At 37.1% G+C, this 27,240-nt stretch overlaps 1 protein-coding gene across 1 annotated transcript in view; it reads right to left on the bottom strand.

Annotated features, from left to right (window-relative positions):
- Nucleotides 1–27,240, bottom strand: part of COL4A4 (collagen type IV alpha 4 chain) — a 66,711-nt gene that overhangs the window by 22,838 nt on the left and 16,633 nt on the right. Inside the window, exons 5-29 of the mRNA XM_035334687.1 lie at nt 26,735–26,869; nt 25,813–25,857; nt 24,069–24,185; nt 21,275–21,343; nt 21,016–21,051; nt 20,168–20,230; nt 19,611–19,646; nt 19,392–19,433; nt 18,600–18,680; nt 17,415–17,468; nt 16,157–16,216; nt 15,475–15,519; nt 14,377–14,430; nt 12,214–12,283; nt 9,856–9,960; nt 9,090–9,254; nt 8,412–8,504; nt 7,907–8,070; nt 5,791–5,863; nt 4,427–4,533; nt 3,810–3,993; nt 2,967–3,035; nt 1,727–1,831; nt 1,015–1,233; nt 131–292 (exon numbers count right to left, since the gene is read on the bottom strand). Of these exons, the coding sequence (XP_035190578.1) occupies nt 131–292; nt 1,015–1,233; nt 1,727–1,831; nt 2,967–3,035; nt 3,810–3,993; nt 4,427–4,533; nt 5,791–5,863; nt 7,907–8,070; nt 8,412–8,504; nt 9,090–9,254; nt 9,856–9,960; nt 12,214–12,283; nt 14,377–14,430; nt 15,475–15,519; nt 16,157–16,216; nt 17,415–17,468; nt 18,600–18,680; nt 19,392–19,433; nt 19,611–19,646; nt 20,168–20,230; nt 21,016–21,051; nt 21,275–21,343; nt 24,069–24,185; nt 25,813–25,857; nt 26,735–26,869 (2,353 nt within the window). The remainder of the gene's footprint in view (nt 1–130; nt 293–1,014; nt 1,234–1,726; nt 1,832–2,966; nt 3,036–3,809; nt 3,994–4,426; nt 4,534–5,790; nt 5,864–7,906; nt 8,071–8,411; nt 8,505–9,089; nt 9,255–9,855; nt 9,961–12,213; nt 12,284–14,376; nt 14,431–15,474; nt 15,520–16,156; nt 16,217–17,414; nt 17,469–18,599; nt 18,681–19,391; nt 19,434–19,610; nt 19,647–20,167; nt 20,231–21,015; nt 21,052–21,274; nt 21,344–24,068; nt 24,186–25,812; nt 25,858–26,734; nt 26,870–27,240) is intronic.

Below are 27,240 nucleotides of genomic sequence, written 5' to 3'. Positions count from 1 at the left end.
TACCCCTCCACTAATGAGCAGCCCCCATGGAAGTATTTGTCATACTAGCCACAAAAACCACATGGTTAAATCTGCTAGAAAAGACGTGCAAAGCTTAGACCTGTGAGGAAACCTCACGAAAGCTACGGACCTTGAGGGCCTGGCAGGCCTATGACACCTCTGAGTCCTGGTGGCCCTGGTAATCCCGTGTCACACAGTGGACCAGGGAAGCCTGGACAGCCTGGTGCTCCTATATCACCTTCTGGGCCTCTAAAACCTTTAGCACCTGGAAATCCTGGGGTACCAGGCTGCCCTGGAAACAAACAAAACAAAACAAAATTGTAAAATCTTCCCCTTAAACTTCTCACTATCACTCAGAATTCCGAACTTCCATTTTGAAATGACATGTTCAGTAATTGGAATATCTCACTTATCCTACAACTTTTACATACTTTGTGAAAACGGATCTTTTCTGTAATTGAGAATTGGCTGTTGTGGAGAGCTTCCTTCTTTAAAGAACTATTATACAGCTCTCACCTACAGGTGAGGAGGGCTTATATTGCATAATATTATATTATATACATACATATAATATTGTTCCGGATTATATTGTATAATTCTGGGCAAAGAATTTCACCTCTCTTTCCCAGAGTGTTCTCCCATCTTTAGCCCATCTTTTCAGATCTGAGTAAGCAATTTGAGGCAGGGACTATCTTTGCATCTATAGAACAGATCAAGAGACCCTAAGCACAGATGATGGCCTGTAGGCAGAAAGTAACAGCAGTAACAACAGGAAGCTGTGCTGTTACTGCACAGACTGGGGAAAAGGCATCTTCCTCCTCCTGCAGTTCAGATCTCCTCGGTGGCTGATCAACCTGAACTGTGACAATGTAAATGTAAAAATATGGAGTACCCTACATAGTCACCATTATGCAGCCAAGATGTAGAAAGAATAGGTTTTATTGCTATCAGCACTAACCTCACTCAGACTTTCTCCTTTGACTACGCAGAAATGCTTCATAAAAACTTTCGTACCTTGAAGCCCAGGAATGCCTGGATCACCCCTTGGTCCTTGTGCACCAGGTGGTCCTGGCAGTCCCCTATTGCCTGGGATTCCTGGAGGACCATATGTAGTATCACCTGGAACACCTTTCTGACCATCTATGCCAGGTGGACCTGGAGCGCCATTTTTACCATTAATGGTAGATCCTCTTTCACCTTCCTCACCAGGATCACCAGCTTTGCCTCGGAAGCCTGTTGGTATGATATCAGAAGTTTTTTTTTCCAAAACTGTGGACTATTATAATGCAAATTTAACCAGAATTACATTATCGGTTTGCAAAGAAAAATATTATACAGAAAATTTCAGACTTTTCATTTACAGCTAATGATACATGGGAAAAGAAGGGGATAATTATTCCTGTGGGAAGGGGCAGTGATTCTCTCTAGGGCAGCATCTATCTTGTGTATTGTCATTCTTGTTAAGTTCAATTCCTTTACTAAAATTATATTAGTTATTCTCAGTTTTCTGTGAAAATTTATAACATCAGATTTATTTCCTCCCTGTACAATGAACTTCAGGTCACTGCAGTACCTGCTAGAAGAAAGGACAGATGCTGGTAAAGGTTCCTCTTCTATTAGGTTTGGTTGAAATATATTTCTATTCCGCCACAGTATCTACTTTGCCCTGTATATATGCATTACAGCTTGACCAGCATGTCCCCTGGTCTGAGAAAAGCAAATTCACCTTCTGGCCCAGGGATTCCTGCTCCTGGTCTGCCTCGCTGGCCTTTTTGTCCATCAAAGCCATTTGGTCCTGGACGACCAGGGAGTCCTTTTAAACCCTTTGGTCCTGGAAACAGAAAGAAAAGAAGTCAAAACTCCATAGAGCTCTAAAATTTGTGACCGAAGGAAACAATGTTTCATCTTTATTCCATGCAGATTCATGTGCTTTGAAGACAAGTAGAATCATACACTTCTAACATTTTAGGCAAGATCCAACACCCAAGTCACAACCAAATCTATGGCTGCTGTTTTTTCTAAATGGAGTTGTACCCTAATCCATGAACAGCAGACTGCAAATCACCAGAGTAAATTAGAAAAAAAAAAAATCTGTAACACTTTAATGTTAGAGGACAGCAACCTAGTTAGTGACAAACTACTAGTAATTTGTTAAATATTAGTAACTTAGTAATTTGTAAATTTACAAATCTGCAGAATTAGTAACCTAGTAATTTGACAAAATTACAGTTGTCAAATCACATTCTTCTGTGCTATCTGCTTCTCCTGGAATCACGCAGTTGAACTCAATACACTAATCTCTGTTCTCTCACGTCTGTATAGAATTTAGCTACCAGTTACAATCCAGATATTGGGGAGCTGTGTAATACCACATTAAAGGAATAACGTGAAAATCCATTTGTTCTGATCATGACTTTCTGTGGTATTTCACAGCTTTCAGAGGTGATCAAAGCAATATCTGGACAGTTCCTGGATGAGTTCTTTGAATTTAAGTTAAGTTGAACAAGGGAAGTCGTAAGTATTGAGATTTTAGGGCTCACTTGCAACTTGCCGTGAACAATATTATCTTAGAAATTACAGACTTGCAGCATATCTTTTGCCAGGCACACCTTTTTTTCCCCTTATCCAGATGTTCAAGGTCCTATCTGAGTTTAGCCAACTGCCCATTTAACATATCTTTTAACTGAAGCAGGACAGAAATTCAGAAATGAAGCTACCGTCATTTAGCCATTTCTACAGAAGCAGCCTGCACACCTTTTGATCACGCAAATTGCAGCTGTCTAGCTCTTGGTTGTAAAAGATCATTAAATTCCTGCGCATTTGCAGTTTTACATTTTGAGACATCTATCTGTTGAAAAACTAGAATACTTAGTGTATCTTTTTAGGATAGTTTTTTATTTTTTTAAATTAGCAATTAAAAACTCTGTTTTGATTAAAAACAAAAATTCCCTGATTTGTAAACATACCTTGAACACCTTTAAAACCTGGGGGACCTGGGTTTCCAGGGGATGGTGATACAATACAGACAGTCTCACCTGAAGCAAGAGGGACAAAGAAATAGGTCTATTTGATTTTAGAATAAGTAGTCTGAACATTTACTATAATATTTCTGTGGAAATAACCAGCCAGATGCGTAAAGAGAAAGGTCTGTTTCTATCTATAGTTATTTCCACATTATTTAAGGTTTGATGAGAATCTTAAAATGTATTTCTCTTGCCACTTATTTTGTACAGAATATTGGTAATGACTCAAGTTGATGTAATACAGTTGTATTCTGTAAAGACAAAGATTTTCTGTGTCTGTGTTGGCGGAAATTTGTCTTTACAATAGAGTCTGTTATAAGAAAGAGAAATGATGTTTTCATCTCAGCTCTATGTACATTTCTGATTTATTTACATTGACAATCAGTGAACATTTTTTTCTTTGGTAGGGAATTTTTGTAAACAAACAAACAAAATACCATGCCTTAAATATTAGTTGTCTTTTCCTGCTCCTTCAGCAAAAAAGCATTGCCCTGCAAATCCTGATACACAGTAGTCTTCACTCCAGCAATTTATTCCTCTGGTAGTGTGCAAGTAACACGCTGCAGGTTCGAGGCCCCTTGAGATTCATATAGTCACCGGTGTGCACTGCTAAATGCTGACAGTTTTGTACCTTTCGGTGGCCATGCTTCATGGGACCACTGAGCTTGCCAAAACTGATTTTTACTATAAATGAGTAACACCGTAGAGAATACACATGAAGCTGTAATGGATGCTATCGAACATGTTTTTCAGTATTTGCCTTTAAAAGTAAATATTCAAAGTTACCTTTCTGACCCTTCAGACCAGGCGGCCCAATGCTACCAGTATCACCAAAGTCTCCAGGGGTACCTCTGACTCCAGGAGGGCCAGGAATCCCCAAACCCGGCAATCCCATTGGTCCTTTTACTCCAGGGAGTCCTGGGACTCCATGGAGTCCTTTATCACCTGGCACTGCTATTCCAGAATCACCCTAAAAGAAATAAGCTGTTAATAAGAAATAGCATGACCCAATTCCTTTCCTCTCTTTGATTATCAAAAGCCACGTTCGAAAATTATCTGGAGAAACCACTGTTCTTCGTGCAACTATATGGGTGACATTATTAATTTTAAATATTCAAAGGCAATAGGAACAGAGGGCAGATTTTGTTTCTTCCTGATCCCATAATATTGACACAGTATATGCAGAAGTTATGTCTAGAAATAACAAAATGAACAGTAGTATTTCTAAGAAAATCCTTTTTTCAATGGATACTATGATTTTTGATCTAGGCTAACAGAAAATGTTAAAACTGATTAACCTGCTACAAATTTGAAATACAATGATAGTTTTCATTAAGAGCTAGCCTTTCTTAAGACACTATATTAACTGATATAAAAAAAACTACTGAAAAAGTCAAACGTACCTCAGCTCCTTTCTCCCCAGGCAATCCTAAATCCCCATCTCTGCCATCATTACCTCTTTGGCCTGGAAATCCTGGAGCCCCAGTAGGACCTCTTTCACCTTTTATTCCTTAAAACAATTAAAAAGGTGTAATTTTTACAGCATGTTTTCTTATTTATTATCTGCTTAGGTAACCATTCATTGTATCTGGATCTGTATGGCAATTTTCAGTTCTTGAATTCTGGTTTCCTTAATGAGGTAATTTAGGCTTAGGAAGGCAGTATGTAGTTGGACACCTCATGGAACAACTCTGCATCTGTAAAAGATGTGTCTACAGGCACTGGAAGAATGTGGCTTCTGTTGATGTTATATGCAGAGCGAAAACGTTGTGCTATTGAAATCAGTCAGAGTTTTATCCTTAATTTCAGTGAAATCAGTATGCACAAATATTCCCAAAAGGTTTTGTTTGATTTTTTTTCTTACTTTTCCCTCCAGATTTCTCTTGGACTGATACTTATTAAAATGTAATTTTTGCATAAAGGACAATAGTACGATTCTAACCCCAAAATTCATTTTGCTGTGTCAAGAAATTCTTTATAAATAAACAGCAAATGTTTTGCCCTTCTCCAATGTCTGTAAATAAACACAGGCATCCAAAGCTAAACTAACTTTTCACAAACAATAAGATGGCCTTTTTTTTGTCTGAATAATTAATGTAGCATTGGTAACTAAGCTTTCCCATCAGATTACTGTAATTTGTTGGGCTCTTTCTCTTTTGGTTTTGCAAATTATAACCATAACTGTGGAGAGTTTTTGATCTATTTAGTTACAAGAATTTCAGTTGTGCAACTGGTGGCCTATTGTTTCTTTTCAATGCCTGGTCAAAAGTAATTTTTCAGAAAGAGGAGTAGGAATTCGAACAGCCACTGAGACTGTGAGTTTTTCCCAAGAATTTTGGTTGTTTAAGTGGAAATAACAGCTGGGATACTGACATATGACACTTCAGGAGGTGCCTTTTGTATGATAATATTTCTTCATACTTTCACAGTAATTGTATTCTGTTTAGTCTTTGCTACACAGACCTCTGTAAAACCCTGATTATCCATCAAATGATACAGTGTCATTTGTTAGCATTAATATCAATCTGTTAAAACGAGTTTATGGCTCTACTATTAAGTAAAAAGCACAAAAAATGGTGTTGACCTTGTGTTGAGCAAGAAGAAAATGAGAGATTGTATCAAGCAAGCAGTCTTGGTTATATGTGACCTCTAGGTTTCAGTAACTTGCTAAATTAATGGCTTAAAGAGCAGATGAATGTGTCTGTCTCACACTCTATGAGGCACTGTGTAGGAAACAAAAAGGATAAAGGATAAAACATGTATTTACCTTTTATTCTAACTCTTCCTAGGTCACCCTTTTCTCCTTTTTCACCATGTTGTCCAGCAGAACCAGGTGCCCCCTTACCATTGACAACACCAAAAAAAAAAAAAAAGTCAATTGATCTCCAGAAAAGAAGCAATATGGGAATTGAGGGGGAAATTAGTTGGCTGTCTCTGGCTCTTGCATTGTTTCCCAAACCAGGCTAATTAAGGTAAACCAACAAAGCAAAAAACTCACTGTTTTATCTCTTGTGATATCTCTAAAGAGTTGTGTGATTGGCACCTGACATTTTCAGCCTGACTGACACCAAATGCAAACAGATGCAACTGTGTGAAACCAAGTAATGCTGGAAGAATTGGGTCCATGGCCTCATTCAGCTGTGACTGGAAATGCAAGAATATTAAGATGCAAACAATTAACAATTCATAAACTTCCCATTGCAGATTTTGACCCATGATTCACCAAGGCTACAGAAGAAGGAACTCTCTCTGGAGTGTTGTGACTGCTAGATGAGGCTGCCCTCCTGCTACTGAACATGGCAGTTGGTAAGTGCTGCTTTTTTGCTGAGTGAAAGCCTACGATGCTGACAGTATAAAATATCATCCGCATCTAGTTTAGCACTTGGTGTTGTCAGAAGAGTCTATTACTTGCCAGGTTCAGAGAATGGAAAAAATGCTTTTCTTCATTTTTATGCTGATTTGTGCTCTCAGCTCTCCAAACACTCTGGATTGCGTATCACCTTGCTGTGAGAGTCTGATTGTGCAACAGGATATATGGGTAAATACGTTTTACCTTGTGAAGTTCACACAAGTAAAAGGCCACTAAGGTTGTAAAATTGGGTTATTATTTAGCCAATCCTCTAAATGTATGAAAAAGAGTTCCGCCATCTAAAAAAAACAAACTCCCTCCCTCTTCCCCCTCCCCCCCCAAAAAAAAAGCAGTTGCTATAAATAAAGCTAAGCGTATCCAAATGTATTTTCAAATAAAGTGATCTCTCACACACAAGAAACTATTAAAAAAAATCTCTACTTGGCATCACTTTGCTATGCAGCACCCTAGATGGAAATTTAAAAAACCTTGTATGTTTTTCCATGAAAAGCTGCATGTCAGATCTGTTAATACTAGAATGAAAAAATGAACATTATATGCTGATGTCGAATGATTTAGTACACAAAATCTTTACCAGCAAAAAGTTAATTCAGTTTCTTTTCTTGAGGAACTTGAAATTATTATATTGCTAGGAAGCTATTCAAGCAAATGAAAAGGCTTTATTTTCATGGTAACTTTTCCTTCTAAGGATTATTAAATGAAGGGCAAAATCTTGATTCCACTTCAGCTTCATTGCTATTACATGTGTTATAAAGAGACAAGGCATTGCCTATAGCAGCTGATCCATATGAAGAACAAACTTTGACTGAGTAGTGACTAAAAATGGGAGATTACCCTTTCATGTTCTGTATTACTTTATAAACGAAACTAAAGTAGCAGCACTGCCTTTTAGGCTCTGTGGGAGTGAAGACTGTATTTTGTTCAGATCACCTCATCAAATAAATTAAGCATTTCAATTAAATAGCTAAAAAAAAAAAAAAAGAAAAAAGAAAAAGAGAGAGAAAAGGAATAAAGAAAATGACTTGAAATGCCAGAATAAAATCTAAGGTTTCTACACACACACACAACAGAGAGAGACAGTTGTTGACATAAAATAAATCATGGTCTGAAGACACCATGCAATTCTTTGCCTCAATAACATTTTGTTGGAAACACTTTCATTGGAACTAACTGAAAAATCATCTTCAGTGGAGCAATTTGTGCATTGTTTTCAAGAAAAAAAAAATGGGTATTTGAAACTAAAAGTAAAAACAAATCAAAGACAAAACAGGATTAAGAAACACAATCTGCCTCCTGACAACCCGACCTACACAGCACAGGATTCTGTCCCCCAGCATAAAACTCTTCCCACTGCCGCAATCTGACAAAAGCTAGTAAGTGCATCCCCCCACAAGACTGTAATAAGCAAAACTTTTACGTAATTTTCCAGGTCAGTTCTTCCACCGCTCGTCTAAAATGCCTCCTGTGTGAGTGACCAGTTACTTATTTAGTGAAGCTTATACAAACTACTCACAGGGAGCCCTGGTGATCCTATTGCACCAGATAAGCCTGGATCACCCTTTTCTCCGTGTCTTCCAGGGTAACCCATTTGTCCTTTCTTTCCTTGAGTACCCGGAGGTCCTTGTATACCACGGGGACCAGGAGGACCAGCACTGCATGAGCAGAGGCCTTGGTTTCCTATGTAAATGTATTAAAATTACATTGAAACACTTGCACAATACATAAACCATACTGCCCTTTTTCTTTTCTGTATGTGTAGTGCACAAACTATTTTATCTCATTATGGCCTGCAAAGGAGTGAAGCATATCAGCACTTTTTCACAGTGCTAAGTAAGTGTTGTACCGATATGACTGCTGATTTAGAAGCTGCTGCAGTGTGAACAGACATTTAACTACACATTTTGATGGTCCTGATCCTACAAGCTACCATAAACTTCTGCTTGCAAATATAGGTCTGAGGTGCTGATCTGGCAAAGGTCTCATATTCAAATTATTGCTATCCAGCCATACATACCTACCTTTTTCTCCTTTTTCACCTTTTCTTCCTGGAAGGCCTATCTGACCTTTTGCTCCCGGTTCCCCAGGGATCCCTCTGTCAGTACAAATTACACCTTTGAAAAAACAAATTGTACAGCCACTATAAATCAGGTTGACTTTTTCTAAAGCTTAGGTCATGCGTTCTCCTCTCCCTTACCTTGTTATTCTCGTGTGATCTAGAGATCTTAAGAAATGCTTTACAAGTTGTTGCTTACAGATCATACTACAAGAGTCAGCCTGGCTAGAGTTGATGTTGACACAAGTGTTTTTTCATTTCTACTATTTCTTCATTTTTCTGCTGTAGAATTTTACAGCTCGTTTCTTTTCTAAAGGATGTTGATTTGGTTTTCCTCACCAGTGCACTATGTTTTTAACTTCAGGTGATATGTATTTAAGGACTTTGCTCACATATGTTATTTTGTGGGTTTAAATCGGCCAGAAAAAAAAAAAAAAATAGAATCTTGGTATCTTGGTAATTGACAGTGAATGGGAAACACGTTTTCTCCATCACGTGTAAAATTTGATACATCTGTCAAAAGGCAATTCCTGCTTTTTTGTTTGTAGAACCAACAAAAGCAATGGGTTTGCTAACCTAATCCTAACCCTAACCTTAATGTGTAGAATGGTATTTTCACTGAATAAATTGCTGTTGCACGTACTAGGTAGTCCAGGTAACCCTTGCCTTCCTGGCTGTCCTGGTAGTCCTGGCAGTCCAGGATATCCAGGTCTTCCTGGAAGTGCTTCACCTGTTCCTGGCAAACCAGGATCACCATGAAAACCTTGAGGTCCTGGTGCCCCACTTAGTCCTGGCAGCCCAGGCAGACCTGTAAAGAAAGTAATGATAGAGGGCCCAAACAACTTCAGAGTGAGGATTAATACCAGGTGCCAAGAACAAAACTACAGACCATTCAGAACTGCCGTGCAGAAGAGCTTCTGTAAAAATAAAGATTTAAATCTAAGTCTTCAGACATTTCAGGATTCCCAGGAAAAAAGTGCTTTCTGCTTTGTGCATACAAATGCCTCTTCTCCTCCCCATTATCTCATTTCCAGACATCCCGATTAATGTAGTTGTTTCTTATACAGAGCAAAGTCAACCACATCACTCCTCTTGGTATCTTTTTGAGATGGGGAACAGAATTTTGAGCACAGCACTCCAGATACAGACATATCATGGACTTACAGTGCATAGCAGCATTCTGCTTTGTTTTCTGTTCCTTTTCTAGTAATTCCTAATGTTTATTTGGAATATTTCAGTTCCTTTTTGGCTACTAGCAAGTGCTGAGCTAGCATTTTTAGTGAACTGTTTGCAGAGCCCTAATCCTTATTGTTGGTGTTTTACATGAAACAACAACAAAGAATTTTCTTTTAGCTGTCTTATCTCCTACTGGTGTATATAGTTCATGTTTTATCCCCCAAACCTCTTACTTGCTCCATCATCTCCTGGTCTCCCCAGTGGGCCCGCAGGACCAGATGGCCCAACTGACCCCACATCGCCAGCAGGACCTGGAAATCCAGGATCTCCTTGTGGACCTACACAGAATTTTAAAAATGTGAATTGAACAACGTATGCAATTGACAGTTTATATCTAAATTAGACTGCAACTGAAATTTTAATTCAGGAACTACACAAAAGTAAAACACAGTGACATCCCTTTTTTTTGTCTTTATGAACCAGTTTTAAATGTGTGACAAATTTTAAGGTAGGAGGATTTGGTTGCTTTTCTATGGATTCCTGCCCATTTCACAGACACAGTTTTAAAACTTTGTCACTCAGTAGCAGTATCTTTGTGGCATATATTTCAGAATACTGAGAGAAGTGTTCGCCCAAAATAAATACATGTAGGAATTAAAATAAATGCACATTTGATGTGTATCTGACAGTGCTCACAAGAAGGTCATTTCAGGATCATCCTACCTGAAATTATCCAAATTTTTAAAAGTACATCTTCAATATTTCTATGATAAATTATTTTTTGTTATTATTGAGTGATAAATAAAATTTAAATCAGATATAAAGGGCTTCATTAAACTGGAAAAGCAAAATATTGGTACTAATTCTGTTGTCAAACAGCTCTGCAAAAGGACATTTTCTCTTAAGAATGTAAGAGTATTTCAGTAACTACTCACACAGCATGCACATGATTAACTCTAAACATTACTTGAGTTATTAAAGTTAAGCATGGGCTTAAATCTTTTGCCACATGAGCTGGAAAGCCTCAGAAGCCAATGGGAAACAATTTTAATTGATTTTTGATGAGGCTACTATCAGCATTTGCTGCGCTAGAAATGCAATTTATGGGAAATTCTTTGTTAAAATGTTCCTACAATACAGGTTCCCTAACTGTGAGATGCCAAAACAAATCCCTTAAAGGCAGCATGCTTGGCTGCTCCCCACTGCCTCCTGCTGTGTAAGAAGTGAGAACTTCTACACATTATCACCAATTAGATAATAAAGATATGGATAAGGCAGATAGGATATGAAACAAATGCCTGAGGTTTTGGTAGGAAGGCAGTGAGACTGACAGGTATTCTGTTAGGAGTACAAGTTCCAGATAGATACAGAAAAGATGACAGAAAGTTGAGGGAGGAAGGAAGAGAGGGTAGATATGTTCCCTCCTGTAAACGTATATGAAATAAACACCAAGAGGTGTTCATTGATGGTACCAACAGACACAGTTGCAGCTCTCAGACATAGCCAGGCAAACAATGCTTGGAAATGCCTATTCTAAAGTATTAAAGTTATGGACTGAATTAATGAGTGATAATGCAATACTAAGGTAGAATTAATGTATGATGATCAATCTTTTTTGGCAGGCAACCATGATTTACCTGTGCCTTTTTATACAAGGGATGTAAACTGAATGCTTCTAGGACCTCTAGGACCTCAGTACGTGTGCAGATTAGGTAATGTGCACAGCAAGATCAGCACTTTCCAAATACTTCGGTGGTTCTGGATGTACAACCACAGAACACATGCTTTGTCTGTCCAGTAAATCTAAAGGTAAGTTTGAGCAGATCATCTCACACCACCACAAATGTACTATTTAGCTCAAGAAATTTTAGATAAAAAGTGATTTATTTCTATCTGCCCAGATTAGATTTCTTCAGGGGGGAAAAAAAAAAAAAAAAAAAAAAAAAAAAAAAAAAAAAAACAGCATGCTCAGGGAATAGAGGGGCAAATAATGGCTTATGAAATTCTGAAATCTTTCATTTTTTATGTTCGCAGTACTCAATGAAACACTGCCATTGAATTCCAATAGCCTGGAACTTGAATTAACACAGCTATTAAAAGCAGTGGACCTCAGTGATGAAATCCTGTCTGAATTAGCTTACCACAAACTTAAGAACCAGGATTTCATCCCCACTGTGCAATGAGAGGAGAGGTTTAATTGCTATCTAAAATCTGTGTGTTGTGGCAATTCTGAAAACAGAATTTCTAAACTACAATATGAAGTCTGATTGTTTTATTTACCATCCTTTACCCAGCACAGGCTGATTTTTCAGAGCTGTTTCCTAAATACGCCTAGGTCCAATAACAAGGGATAGTCTAGGAGATCTAGCTGTGACTGTGTGCATAAAGATTTTTCAAGTGAACGCTTAATCTGAAACATGTATGTTTAATGTAGTTCCAGTAAGATCAGTGAGACACGAACTCAGAACATGGCCACTAGGAGGATAATGTTTTAGTATCTTGTTCCTAATGATCACTTTCTAAAAACACCTTAGCAAAATAGGTCGTATACACTTCATACAACAGAAAGAGTAGTTAAAACTAGCTTTAACCTTTTACGGGAAGCAATGGAGTTCCAACAGCTCCAGGAGGACCTGGGGGCCCTTTTTCTCCAGGATCCCCCTGTAAGAATCCAACAGTAGATTTTACTGATAGATACAAATATGCAATGCCCTGGCATGCAACTAAAAATTCCAAAATGATGGGGTATGCAGGGACGTGACCTATTCATATCACCTCGGCAAGACTTAAAATAATGATCTTTCAGAATAACTGTGACTTAATAATATAACTATCACATATATCTGTTTGGCTTTTCAGAACTTGCAACTGTTGCATCTGATTTCTTTCATGTATTTTAAAGTTGAGTCAATTACAGTAAATTCAGTACCACATCTAAATGAGATGTTTCAATTTAGCAACCAAGTTGTAATTATTTGCCTTCGAATTCTATACGAGAATTTGGAAAATACTTCTGTGATAACAGATGAGGATTAAGAAAACAAATTTCAGTTTGACAGATATTATCAATGATAAGAGATACTCAAAATTCTTATAAGAAATTGAAAACATCTGTGTTAGGGAAACATAAAAGTGCCTATTAATAGCAAGGAAAATCACTTTTGCTTGGAGGATTTCTAAATTAGCTTGGATTCTGGTATTTAGAATTGCAAGTGAAGTGGACTTTAGGGAAGTCTTTTATGTGGCAAATTGTATTAGACTTTTTGCTTTGGTGTAGATTAGGAATCAACCCTGCTCTCTGCAGCAAATGGGAACAGAGGAAACAAGAATGTGAATCTGGGAACTGCATAGTTATGTAGCATTCCTCAGGTTGGAGTTCAGGGCCTTTTAGGACACAGACAAGGAGAACTGAGACTGCCAAACTGGATGCCTATCCTTATACAAGTAAAAACAAGGAGTTCATGCCTCTTTATGGGGTTTCCCTTTTTAAATCTGTTACATCTATGATATTTAAACAGTACTGGAGCTACCACTGATTGGTGGCTCCTTAATCTTTAGCTTTTGACTGGCCTTTTCCCTTTGACTGTATCTTGCTGAATGAAATAACATAACTGTGTACTCTCTATTTTAATCAATAATGTAAACTTGTCTTCCCTAATGATTATAGGAGAGTCTTCTGTGCAGCAGGAAATAAAAAAAAATAAAAAATAAACCTAACATTTTTCCTCCTCCGATAAGCTTAAATATTTTGAGATTTTAAAAATTAATGTAATGATGATAAAACTAAAAAAGTTTTGTGCAATAGATGGCTATGGCTCAAGTCTTTAATGATTTGTATGCTTAACAGTAGCGTAAAATAAGAAAGAATTGAAGAATTTTCAAGCCAAGGTCAACAGTGTCAGGTCTTGATGGTTTTTGAAAAACATAGTATGACTGATCATCTCCCTTCTGCAGCCTTCAGAAAAGAATTCCATGAATTTTTAACGTGAGATATCACTAGACTGGCATCTGGATCTTCTGGAATTGGATTAAGCATCTCTTCCATGCTTTTCAGAAGAATGTTCTCCTCTTTTACTTCTTAGCTACCCAGACATGACACTGACACTTCCAGGCTGATAGAAAGCAGCATCTGTTATAACATGCCAGCATCATCTATGTGAGCAGAAGTAAGAAATGTTTAAACAAAACCAGTGTGAAGGAGTGCAGTTTCCACTCTGGTAACCATCTTGAAAAAGCTATTTATGAGGACAGGATGAATGCATGCAAAGAGACTTTGGTAAGTCACACAAACAAGCCCATCTGACTCAAATTTTGCCACCTCCTTTGATGACAATTATTGTACTAGTTCCTGGGCCAAATTACCTACAGTAGCAGGTTACCTAAAACAGCAGTTCCTTTACCTATGGTAAAGGAAGTATCCACACCACTCTTGGGAATGCAACTCAGCCATGAATAACTTGCAGAGTACAGCTCATGGATTAGATTGCTATACTGGTACAGGTAAGGGTAACTATCAGCAAATGGAATTTACTGATCCTTATGGTATACAAAGTGGAATTTCCACCCTCCCACACACCCTCCCACACACTAAGTAAGCATGACTGTCATGAAAACAGTGAATCTTAAAAGCAATTACGACTGGAGAAAAGGCAAGGATCTGATAAACAGGTGCATTTGGGAAGAATCATTAGCACTGATATAAGGGAGTGTGTGTCTGTGTGCGCGTGCTTGAGTTCTTTTTTTTTTTTTTTTACCTTTATGCCTGGATAGCCAGGTTGTCCAGGGAAACCAGCAGCTCCTGTTTCTCCCTGTAAAGGATCACATAAATACCACTTGGTAAATCTGTTACAACATTAATATAATTAATTGTACAAAATACAATGAGACAGTCATACAATGAGACTGTCACCTTATAATTGCATCCACAGTTGTTTTTTTCAGAGAAATTCACTGGGTTTGTATGAGAGATGACATGTTTCATAGAATCTCTTCCATAAAAATTAGTAATAAAAAAAATATTTCTCCAGGTTATTTAGACAGTAGTCAGTGGATTCAACGTAGCTGGGGCACAGAATTACTTGGAATACATACCAGAAGACTTTAACAGACTGTTTAACACAGCTGAAACTGGCTTGCTGCCTGGTGAATGACCCTCTTAAAATATTATTGGATGGGAAACAGCTGCTTATCTGTTCCTCCTGGCCTTTTATGATCTTTTATGATATACTTATCCATCCCTTTTATGATCTTTTATGATATACTTATCCATCCCTTTAGGTAACCAGTGGTTTAAAAAAAGAAAAAACAGAGTAAAAAGTAATTTTGCAGATAGAAGTCACCTGGAACATAACTCTACGCACAAATACCTGTACATTGATGTGATTTGTGAATAGCATGATCACTACCTTCATTAGATTTAGAAATGAACAGGAGGAGAGGAAAAAGGGTGAGACAGATCTATGTATGTACATCTGTTATTCTTTAATCCATGTTCTAAGTTCATAACCACTACTGTTTTTTTTGAGCCAGAAGTATAAAAAAAAGAACAAAATCACAAAAAGAATGTGACCATGGCAAGTGTACCATGCTGGGTACCTTTTCTAACTGCATGCCCCACTGCTTTCCCTTCTGCTTACAACTTCATATCCCATTAGCCAATTTCAGACAAATTTCAGAGGGTGGCAGAAATTCAAAGACACAGTTCATACAACTTTTGTGGCAATAGGTAACACAAGGACATAAGGCTATCAAGCTATCAAGTATGAGGAAATTCTGCATCTGCACAAACCAATCAAAAATCACACCTTACTGATGCTACTGTTCAGAGAGATGCTTGTGCTTTGTCTTCTTACCTTTATTCCAGGAAAGCCTGCAGGTCCATAAGAACCAGGACTACCCTGATAAAAGTAAATAGAATCCAAGATAAAATGGTAAAAACTTATTCAACATTACACCTGTGCAGAATTGCTAAGCAGTTAATATTCCTCAGACAATTATTACTTGGGTTAATATTTCCCAGTAGCTAGCACTTGCGAAGTTTTTGCAAATAGTTTATGAGAGATGGCCGTGAATTTGAACTACAGCTTAGAGTAAACCAGACAGGTCTTCATTTATTTTTATCATATCACAGTAAGTATAGTAATAGGTATGTTGCTCCATGTGAGTACTGTTAGGCAAATCAAGAACAAGCTGCTGTAAAAAACTGCCACTGGCAGGTATGGAATACATTAAAATCAGTGTGTTGTGCTATTCTAGAGAAGCTTTATGTAGCACTGAATATTTAAAGGAAAACTATAGAGATTTGCTTTCTTTCCAAGGAAGGAAAGTCTCTATGAGCTTATGTTTAAGTGTGGAACAGGGTGACTCCCAGGACTCCTAAATATTCTATATAGAAAGTATGACAAATTATTTTTTTTTTAAAATAAAAAGAATAAAAAGGAAATCTTGTTTGGAAATACATACTTAAACCAACACATATTTTATGAATCTAATTATAGTGAATTTGTAAAATAATTTATTATGGGACTTCCTTACCCGCAATCCAGGGAATCCAGCAATGCCTTTTTCACCCTTTTCTCCTCTCCCAAGTATACCCTGGAGCATTCAAAACACTCAGTTTAAACAAACTGCTTGATTAAGTTAGGCATAAAATTTATTTTAAGTGCATGTTTATTTGGTTATGTATATATTAGACTAATGGATCTTGTTTCACTTGCTAGGGTCAATCACTCGGACTTATTTCATACAGTACTACCACAGCAACGTCTTCATAGCTTCAGTTGTTCAAGAACCCTGCACAATCTCTTCTCCAACCTTGAAGTGCTTTCAGCAGTTTGATTTTTTTGGGGCTGTGGGCACCTTTTGGGCACCATCACACAATTCCTCATTTCCTGCTTGTAACTAACAAGTTTACAACACATACAGCTCTGTATGTTGTACAGTAGTAGAACAACCATATAAATCCCACGATTTTCAAAGTAAATCTGATATGAAAGGATGAGTTTTGTCTCCTTTTCCAGTGCTAAATAACAGTAGTCTGGTTATGATGGAAAATGACTTCCTGAAAAAGTGCTAGACTTCGAACTCAGAAATGTGATGTTCAGCCTTCTTGCTTCTCCTCTTCTGCCTACAAAGTTAAATAAGTGTGTAACATAAACTAGCTTCATTCTTTTGTTATCGTCTGTTATCTTTTTTTTTTTTTTCTGAGATATGGTAGTTTCCTGTCTGTGGATTTCTCCCCTCCAAATCTATCAGCAATAAAGAATCTAGAATCTTTTCTGTGACTGCTTCTGCTCAGCATTCAGGAACTCCTTACTGGCGTATCAACATTTAAATGAATTATACCGACAGAAAGAAAAGTAAAGCTAGAAGAGACAGCAAACAGCAACTCTCTCTTCAGTCACAATCTAAAGGTAAAGTTTTTCCCTAACAAATTTAGGGAAACAGACGTATGCCCCATAAAGAACACAAACATAACTTCTTAATTTCTCTCCTTGAGAAAAAATAACGTGTTTCTGGTTCCTTCACAGTCCCAGTCACCTGTGTCAATAGTCCAACTGGAAACAACACACCTTTCACGGCCAGGCAGCATTTGACAGGTAGGTATAAAACAGACTTGGAAAGGTGTTTCAAAGGATTTTGAAGTATTTTTGCTTTCACACTGATATCGGTGGTGATTAAGTGCTGTTATTTCTTCTACGATCTTGTGCTTTAAAATATTAACTTAAAAATAACAGGACTTTGCCAGCATCATTAAAAAAAAAAAAAAAAAAAAAAAAAAAGCATTACTTACTTTGGGTCCACGTGGTCCTCTGTATCCTGTTATTCCAGGTAGTCCTTTTTGGCCCTGCGTATGCAGGAAAAGTTTTTGTACATTTACTACAGAGGACATAGTTATGTTTCATTTAACATTTTAAAGTCCTGTTCTGAATTACAACTATTACAATGTTACTGGGCCTGTTCCCCTAGGTGTACCAGGCAGAAGGAAACAAGAAAAATAATTAGGTACTGATTTTTAATTTGTTAACACATTGTCTAACCAGCACAATGACTGTGGACTGAGATAGATGTATCTTTTCATTTGCAGAGATTTTCTAATTGGGACTTTGTTCCTACAAACATGTATGAGTAGTTCTTTTTTGTCTGTGGCCTTACTAGTTTGATGCAAGTTTTCACTTATATAAATCTATGCCTTTGCACACAGCTCCAGGCTGAATGGGATACGTGGTGTATTACATAGTCACAATCACATCGTGTTGCACAATGTCATAAGCCACACTCAGCAGTAACATGGAGTTTATACAGATTTTTGTGGTTCTTTCCTTCTTTCTCATACAGTTCTACATAGCAACCCTTTCCATAATGAAAGCCTAAGATCCAGTACATGAAATCTATCAGCTCCCTGAGTTGTGGCTGTGGGGCTGGCAATGCTGAAATTCACATTTTCATTTCTGTATTCCTGCAAATCAGACTTGAGAAACACAGGGACAACAACACAGGGTTCTCCATAACGCAAGATTTGTAATTCCTTTTTTAACATACATTCTAATGCTTTAAGGTATACAGTTGTAGCTACAGTAGGTGTATCACTGAAGAAATACAATAAATAATAGGATTTTGCATTAAAAATAGACAGCAAAATCACCCTTATTTTTCATATCAACAGAGCACCCTAGAAGGATTAAGGTTGACAGCTCAAAACATTGCAGTGGATAAATCTCAAAGAGAATACATACCACAGATCTGAAAAATAAAAGCCTTACTGAAGAGCCACAAAAGAGATTCAATACTAGAGTAATAATCTTTGCTTGAAATGCCTGAAATATGATTTACTAATGATGCAAAGTAATGAAAACCAAAGCAAGGGCAGTAGCTCCTTTTTTATCAAGACAGGCTGTTTATGCCATCCTTACAAAAATTACATCACAGGATTGTACTTGCCAAGTTGAGTACGGTTAAATGTGAAGACAATTAACACCTTTTCTCCTTTAAACAGCTGAGCTCCAGGAGGTCCAACTAAGAGTGGCGACCCAGGTGGTCCAGGCAGTCCAACATCGCCCTGTGGAAGTGAAAGGTACACAGAAAGATGTTCTGTTCCATGCAGCTTTCAGTGAGACTCAGTATGTTTTTCTGTTGTACTACAGCACTATGTAATTTTGTACTTCTGGAGCACATACTTGTACTAATGCCTTTAGATAAAGAAGGGTTTGTACTGAGATCTGTAAGCCTCTCCACAGTCTTTGCTGATAAGTATGGCTCACAATCTTAATAACCATTCTATTCTCATCACTCATTAATGTTACAGGTAAGGAAATAAATGAGAACCCTGTATTCATGGCTCCTGTTCTGAATCTGCTGTGGAGATGGTTACAGCATTGTTTAATCTTGTGTGCACATACAGTCTGTCATGCTCCAGACCAACGCCTTTGAACCCAAGGCTTTGTGAATATAAAGACAAAATTACTGATTTGCTATGGAAAGTTGTGCATGTTAGAAAACTTACACCAATTCTAAAAAGTGACTGAATACATTCACAGATGAAAAATCAAATATTCCATTTTGATTCTTTAAGTCCGGAGTATGCTACCAGGGGGAGACTGAGAGAGGAAACATTGCTTGTTCTTTTCTTACACCCTTTCCTTGGCATCTGCTGCTGAACACAGCAAGAGATTACATTCAGGAACTGATCTAGTACACACACCATTACTAGAGAGGTATTACTGTGAATCTTAGGGTAATAACATTTAGTAATATTTTTGTTTTTTCTTACCGGCTCCCCCTTTTGTCCATCTACCCCAATACCTGGATTTCCCTAGATGACAAAGAAAAAAAAAGTGCATAGTTTGAAAGTAATTAGAAAATGCTGACATGATAATTTAATCAAGTAACTCTTTCGAAAAATTTGGTAACAAATTGCCATGAAGGACATTTCAAATATCTGTATAATCTTATTGTTTCACTAACAACTTCAGGAAAAGTCATTGCCTACCTGTTCACCTGGCAAACCAGGGTAACCTGGAATACCCTTTAAAAGAGAGTGAAGACAAGTTAATATGTCTGGTTTAGAGAAAGAACTTTGCTTCAAAAATTAACTCTACTTGCCAGTATCACCTAGAGGCAGAATTTCCTCTTGGGATGTTCCTATCCCAAAGTGCAATTTACTTATCATGGTCAGGAGGGCTGAACTCTGGCTCCCCACTTTTCTATTTCACAAGGTAGCCTTGGGTATGGCAAATAAGGAGGGAACACTAGCAGCATTCCCCCATGACCACAGACTGCCAGGATGCTTCAGGTTAACACAGGCATGGAATGAATCAACATATGCTATACTTCAAAACTGGTAAGGTACAGCAAACATCTTTTTTTATCAGCTGCCTCAAAAATTACCTCTAGGCTTTGATTCTCTGTAAGGAGTTATAAAGAGTTATAAGGAGTTATAAGTTATAAAACAGGCTTTGATTCTCTCTAAGGCAAGTTATAAAACAGGTAAGCAAGAATTTACACCAATCCGGAAAATGCAAGGCTGTAAAACCATGGTGATCTTACAGGCAAGCCTGGCTGGCCTGGGTATCCAGGTGGGCCTGTTGTACCTCTTGACCCTCTAGGACCCTGAAAAAGATGGCAAAAGACCTGTTGGTGAAAATACTGAGAGCTTACTATTGTCTTCACAAAATTAGTTTCTCCAAAATGCCTGCATCACTTGGACTCAGTCTAGTGGCGTTCCATGCATGTATTCCTTGCCTGAAGGTATACCATACATGTCACTGTCGCTAGGGCAGCTCAGCACCAGTTTCTGGATAATACTGTACAGGCACATGTCAATACAGTGACATATTATTAATGGTTAAAAGAATACTTTGTTAGTAACTGTGCTACATATAGTATGGGGATTTGAAACAACTCATCAGTGAATACTTTGCTGACAAGCCTAAGAAGAGGCACCAGTCATATGAGTGAAAGTCTGTAAGAGCTCAACAGTGAAGTTAAACTCTTCTTCTAACATGCTTTTACGGCAAAAAATGTGGTCATGTACTACCTATTCCCGGGAGACCCACCAGATACCATTGAAGGTGTCGCATTTCTACATCTCTCCTGTGAAGCCTTGAATTTCAAGGAAAAAATATTCTGCAAACTGAATACATAAAGAGCGACAACTGCTCGATGCACAGCAATTGCCTACACACAAACCACAATGCAGGTGGTACAATGCAGCCACCATGAACTGGTCATGGAGGCTGACAACAGGGGATCGATGTTCGTTAGACTTTATTCTGGAATTCTGCTATTTAAGGCAGGCAAGGAGACACCCCAGTATTGCTTTATTTTATTAAGAACAAAAATTTGAAAGATCTTAAAGGCAAAAAGCATGTATAGAATCCATCAACTGTACTTACAGGAACGCCAGGGGGTCCAGGATCACCCCTCTCTCCCTGTAATGACAATCATTTAGCAAAGGAAGTATCACAAGTGTAGACTTTAAATTGTTATCAGAGTTCTCTAAATTTTATTTAAGATTTCAAACTATCTGTTCCAGTTGTGTATTTGCTTTTGTTATTGCACCAAGCTTCATAAACAATGAGGAGATAGAACAATTGAATTTGCCGTATGTTTTTTCCTACGAGATACGATTTTTTTTCACAATCAGATACTTACTGGGGGTCCTTTTCCAAAATGTGAAACAAATACTGAATTTCCTTTTTCTCCTTTTTGCCCTGGATTTCCCTATAAAGAAGAAAAAAAAAAAAAAAAAAACACCATCTTTTATGTTAGGCTCTACTTTCCTGGTGTCCATATGTCACTAGGCAATCCACTAGAACCACCATAGCTGTTTTAACATTTTGCAGCTCTTTTGTCTTACAAGACCCTTAAATGTCAAGTTTTCTTCTGGAAAGCTGAGCAAAACATCTCATAGATTCTGACTCCTGCTCTTAGTATCTCCTTAGCTCTTGGTACTTCAGTGTTCTACAATTTTCACAGATTTTGCCTTTAGTATGAAGTATATCAACATTATCTTTTCTTTCAGTGAGTCAGTGGCTTTAATTATTACATGCACTGCCTTCTCCAAAAGTCCATGCTGTTTAGAAGTAGCTAGTGTGATTCTGCATACAATTAAAAAGCTGGGAGTATGGTATGGACTGTGTTACATGCACAATGTTCAACATTTCCACCTATTAGCAAATATATTTCACAGTCTACAAAAATAGTAATATATATGTACACACAAACCTAGAGGCCATATTTATTTTTAAAAATTAAGTTCTTGTGGTTCTTGCTGTGAATTCCTTTGTATAACTTGGCCTATCATAACACCCTCAAAACCTCAGGATGAGTTTGCAAGAGCTGATGACCGCTTTTTCAAAATTTACCTGTAATGTTCAATTGACTGTTAACTGCATGATACGTATATATCTGAAGAACAAATATATTAAGACATTATTTCTGATATTTTCTCCTTTGAAATCCTGACATACCAGGTACAATTTAACTGAAGCCCATAACCACTTAACTATTGATTTCAATAAACTAGGTTACTGTTTTCCATGGAGCTTAACCACTTTAAAACTCTACTGGTTTCCTGATATTATACACTTGTTCAAATCCTGAAGTCAGAGTGCAACAGGGAAAGTAGTTATCCCTAGAATGGTACAATAAGAAGAGTTACAGCTGCCTGCAGCTGGATATACCTACAGTAGACAGGATGACATTTATAGGTCAAACAACAGCTGCTAGGGAACACATTAAACATCTCAGAAGTTATGCTTGTCTTTCCTTATTTTACATGTCATCTCTTGTGTAATTAAAATCTTTATTAGATTCAGTTTATTAACTGACTTAATTAAGAACTTGCAAATAGAAATTAATCTATTTTTTAAATTTATTGGTGAGGTAAAGGAAGTAAAGCTGAGGAATACGTACACAGTGTTATATAAAATTATGCAAGATGATGTTATAAATAAGAAGCAACAAAAATATTAGCTGTAATATATAGTCAAGTCGGTACTTGGTGCAAGAAAATTGATTTAAAAACAGGCAATGCACAGTGAGGTTGGAGTAGCATTCTTGCACACAAGCAAATATGGTTACTATGTCTTGTTTTTCTGGATAGCCAAATTAATTTGCACTGGATTTTAGTATGGATATCCAAGGCTACATGCCTCTTGTGTTTTCTTTTCTTTGTAGGTTGCAAATACTTTTCTAGGCCTAACAAAGAGCATGATCCTGGAATGGGATGGGTTTATGCTGCAGTTTGTCCCATGTCTCTTTTTTTTTATGTCATTTGTCTAATTATTAAAGGCAAAACTCCATTTTGAAAGCCATAAGTAGGAAAACACAGGTAAATGTAATAGAGCTGAAACCATCTTACCATTTGGAGTGTAATGGGTTACCTTGAAAGGTATAACAAATGAGGTTATTAGCAGGTTTTTTTTATCAGGTATTGACTACAGGTCCAACACTTGAACTGTACGTTTTTTCTAAGTGATAAATTTTGATAATGTCTTCTCACCCCCTCTCATTGATTGCATATGTCTGAATCAGCATCTTACTTAAATCCTACTAAACACATTTGACTTTTCATGTAAATTGCACTGGTTTTTACTGTTTTATTTAGAAAGGGAAGCACTGAGACCAACTAAGGACATATTATTAATCATTGACAAGTAAAAATTGTTTCCACAAAAAGTCAAAAACTGGTGACTAGATCGGTTCAGCAAAACTTCTCTGGAGCTACAATAACTTATATTCTTTACTGATATGCACTGCTAATCTAACTATTTAAATAATTTTAAAATGCCTTCCATTTTAACAGGAAAAGTGAACAATATGAAAGTGGCAATTTCAACTGAAATTATCTCCATGTATACAGATAAACACTGATTAAGATTAGGTGTGCACAGAGTGATCATGAGTGGATATCTAAAAAGAGACGTGAAACTGTAAGAGCATGATTTTGGAAGAGACCTACTAGTACATTTTTGTGATCTACCACTAACAAGTCTTAAAGTATTACAGGACTTGTTGAAACTTCCACTGATTGATTGCTAACTCATCTCAGGTGTGTTCCTACTATTAAGGCTTTTATGCAGTTTCAAGCAGTTATAAATGGTATGTTTTCAAGGTACTCCTCAGTTTTACTTCCATAAAATGCTACTAGCTTTAGTGTGGTTATGTACCAGGGAAACAAAGTAGAATTTAACTATCAAGCTCGACATATATACTTAAAGTCTATAGGAACTTCTTTCACTTTCAAGCTCAAACTTAATCCACCAAGGCATCAAGTGTTCTTCATTCCTTTTAACCTTAGCAAGAATAGAAGGTGCCTGGAACTTCACTGTCAAGTGGAAAGCTAGTGCCATAGTGTAAAATCCTTTCATTTAAAGAGCTATGAGCTTGCAAAGGAAATGTAGACATACATGAATAACAGCCAATAGGAATGCCTTTAACATACATAAGGACCTCTAGGTCCAATATATCCATTTTCGCCTGGAAATCCTGGATCTCCTCTTGAGCCATTGCAGCCATCTACACCATGTTTGCCCCTGGGTCCTTCACTTCCTGGTAATCCCTGAAAGACAGTTTACTTTTTTTACTTTTTATTAGAGACATGCCACAATACGCAGAAAATTAGTTTTTAAATTAACAAAATTCAGGAACAAATATCACAGAACTGAAACAGAGGACATCTCCCAGTGGTCCCAGCTTCATCCTCTTTACACTAGAAATGTTTTCTATTGTGATCTCTCTATATATGTTTTTTTGTGTGATAAGAAGTGAAGAATCCCCACCTTTTTAACATGTTGTTCTTCAATAGATCACAAATATGACAGGGACAGCACTGGGTAGAGGACCAGACTGAGCTCTCATTTGAATCAATAACTAATGGGCTATTTTCTCAGGGAAAGCAGACTCCAGCTCTCTAACTATAATCTTTCTTGTGGCTGTAAAGAAAAGTCATCTTGTCTAGTAACACATGATGTAATTTTACTGTTTCTGAAGGCCATATACAAAGGTCATCTGAAACAGCCTCCTATTTTTTAATTGATAGGATAAACTAATGAAAAAGAAGACACAGCTTAACTCAAGCATAAAGTAATCACAGCGAATGACTGTAAATTCCAGATCTGAGGAAGTAATTTTCCAACATAGCAAGACTTAACCAATGTAAAGTTTAGTTCTACTTCAAGTTAGATGGTAGGGAATAAAAGCAGTGAGTATTTTTTGGTTCTGAAAAATCATCAGGAAATTATCCTGGCCATTTGCCTGAAATGTTCTTGCAAATTTTACTTTCTTCTTATCTTTACGGCACTTCAAGCCAAATTGTGGACACTTTTTCTGATTAACATTTTTCATCAAAAAGTTATACATTTCTTGGGAGCGCTAGATTTTGGCTCCATGAACTCTACATTATGTAGACTTTCTGGTAATTGTCTCATTGTCAAGTTTGGACAGCTGACAAGCAGATGCTAAGACACCCACTCAGTTTCTAGTTCTGTTTTCACATTTAAACTTTGTTTGATCCATATGAAACCAGTAACAGCGTAAGAATTTAGTTATAATAAACATTTTTTAAAATACTACATCTAAGAGATACTATTTTTCTTTTACCACACCCATTTCCACACTGAAAACCATATTCAGAAAAATGTACCATCAAACGCTTATATATTTAGGACTCACTTTACTTCTTCAGTCCCTAGTCAGGTAAAATTCAGTGATTTATTTTTTGATTTATTTATTTCCCTGCCAAAGGACTATGGAAAAAATAAAAAAATAAAAATAAAAAAGCTTGAACAGAAAACAATACACACAATTTGAGATAACTTTCAGAAATGTAAATAATGCAGCATGCAGGCTATAGCATATTACAGAGCCTAAGAAAATAAACTCACTGTTTTTAATCCTAACACATGCTGGGTGGACTTGGGTTAGTCTCTATCTTCACTGCCCCTCTCCCCGATGAAAACAATTTCCTTACCTCACTGAGATTTTGTGGAATTTGATATAAGTAGTAAACACAGCTGATGTTATCCTGGCTACTTAACATTTTTGAAACATATGTAATTCTGAGGTAGTACAATAAGAATGGATGGATATAAACCAAACAATTTATTAAGTGTATTATTCTATCAGAAGACTTGCTTTGACTTTATAGAAACCGTGATTTTATAAAGCAATATTCATTCAATACGTACAGGAACACCATCTAGACCAGGAAATCCTGGGACTCCAGTTGGGCCCTAAAAACAGGTGACATGAAAAAAACAAAGTTGCTGACGTCATTAATGCTTTAGAAGAACTAAACAAATAAACAAATAAATATTATATAGTGAAAAACAAGAAATGCTTGTTTGAAATATGAATCAAAGCCTTAATTATTATCTGAAATAAATATCTGACAAAAGGCTTAGAATCAGACTAGCCAATAGGTACTCATGTAACAGGACAAATGTCAATTTCTCATATTCGTTTTTTCTCGAACAACTATAAATGTACAAAGAAGTGAAAGTTGACTATAATTTACGTTATTCTGTACTTAATTTCATGACCTGCTCCTGTTCTGATAATACCTGTAGCACAATTTCTATTTACAGGGCTTATATCTCACCTGCTAGACACTTGCCTTGGTGATTTTAATCATCCACTGAGATGTGAAATCAGACCATTAAAATTAATATAAAGTACCAAGAGCTAAGTATAGGGATTGCACAGCTATGAACAATATAGACCTGAACTGCAGTTTATGCTCCGTAAATGGCAGTAAAATTATATTTAGTGTACGGTGCTTTTAAAACCACCTTGCTCCTCCCTCCAGCTCCACATTCCTCCCACAGTCCTCTGAGGTTAAGGAGGATGACATGATATATACTAATCAGAAATTTGATCTTTTTCATTTATTTTTTTCTTCTGAGAATTCTAAGTTCTCAATCCAAAGGGAAAAATAATCCCTGAAATACTTTTTCCAAAGAAAGCTGTAATTGATTTTAGTGAGAATTTTGGGTGAGCAAGAGAATAGTTTGGCAAATGCTTTCTAATTATTCAGGTTCTGTTTTACTTGCTAGCATTTAACAATATATACTGCATATATCCAAAAGAGATGTCTATGGTGTTTCCTACCTTATCACCTTTTTCTCCAGCTGGCCCAGGCTGCCCATTCTCACCTCTCTGTCCTTTTTCCCCTGGCAGACCGGCTGGTCCTGTAGATCCTAAGGATCCAATTGGACCTTGAGCTCCCAACTCACCAGGCTGACCCTGAAAAGAGTCCAGATAAGCCAGTGAATAATACTGTAAACCTCACAATAGGCAGCATTTTGGAGATGACTGTATGGATAAAACAAGGTTACAATGTTATGATTCAAAACAGCTTACAGTAGAGGCAGCAGATCTGTTCCACACATTAGATGCTATAGGAACAGAACTTTCAAATTTAACAATTTGGTCAAGATGATAATTTCTTTTCATCTCCATCAGGTCTCCAGCACCACCTCTGCAAGATATCTGGGTTACATTGCAAGTCCTCCTGGGTCCACCAATGTAATTAACTCCTTCTTCAAGAATAAGACTCTACTGAGCATCATATTTTTGCCACCAGAGAAGTGTTGGCTCATTTTAGACAAAAGGGC

Source organism: Oxyura jamaicensis, chromosome 9 (genome assembly GCF_011077185.1).
Source record: "Oxyura jamaicensis isolate SHBP4307 breed ruddy duck chromosome 9, BPBGC_Ojam_1.0, whole genome shotgun sequence".
NCBI lineage: Eukaryota > Metazoa > Chordata > Aves > Anseriformes > Anatidae > Oxyura > Oxyura jamaicensis.
Note: the sequence above shows the minus strand (reverse complement) of the source record. Positions and strands in the feature narration are given on the sequence as shown.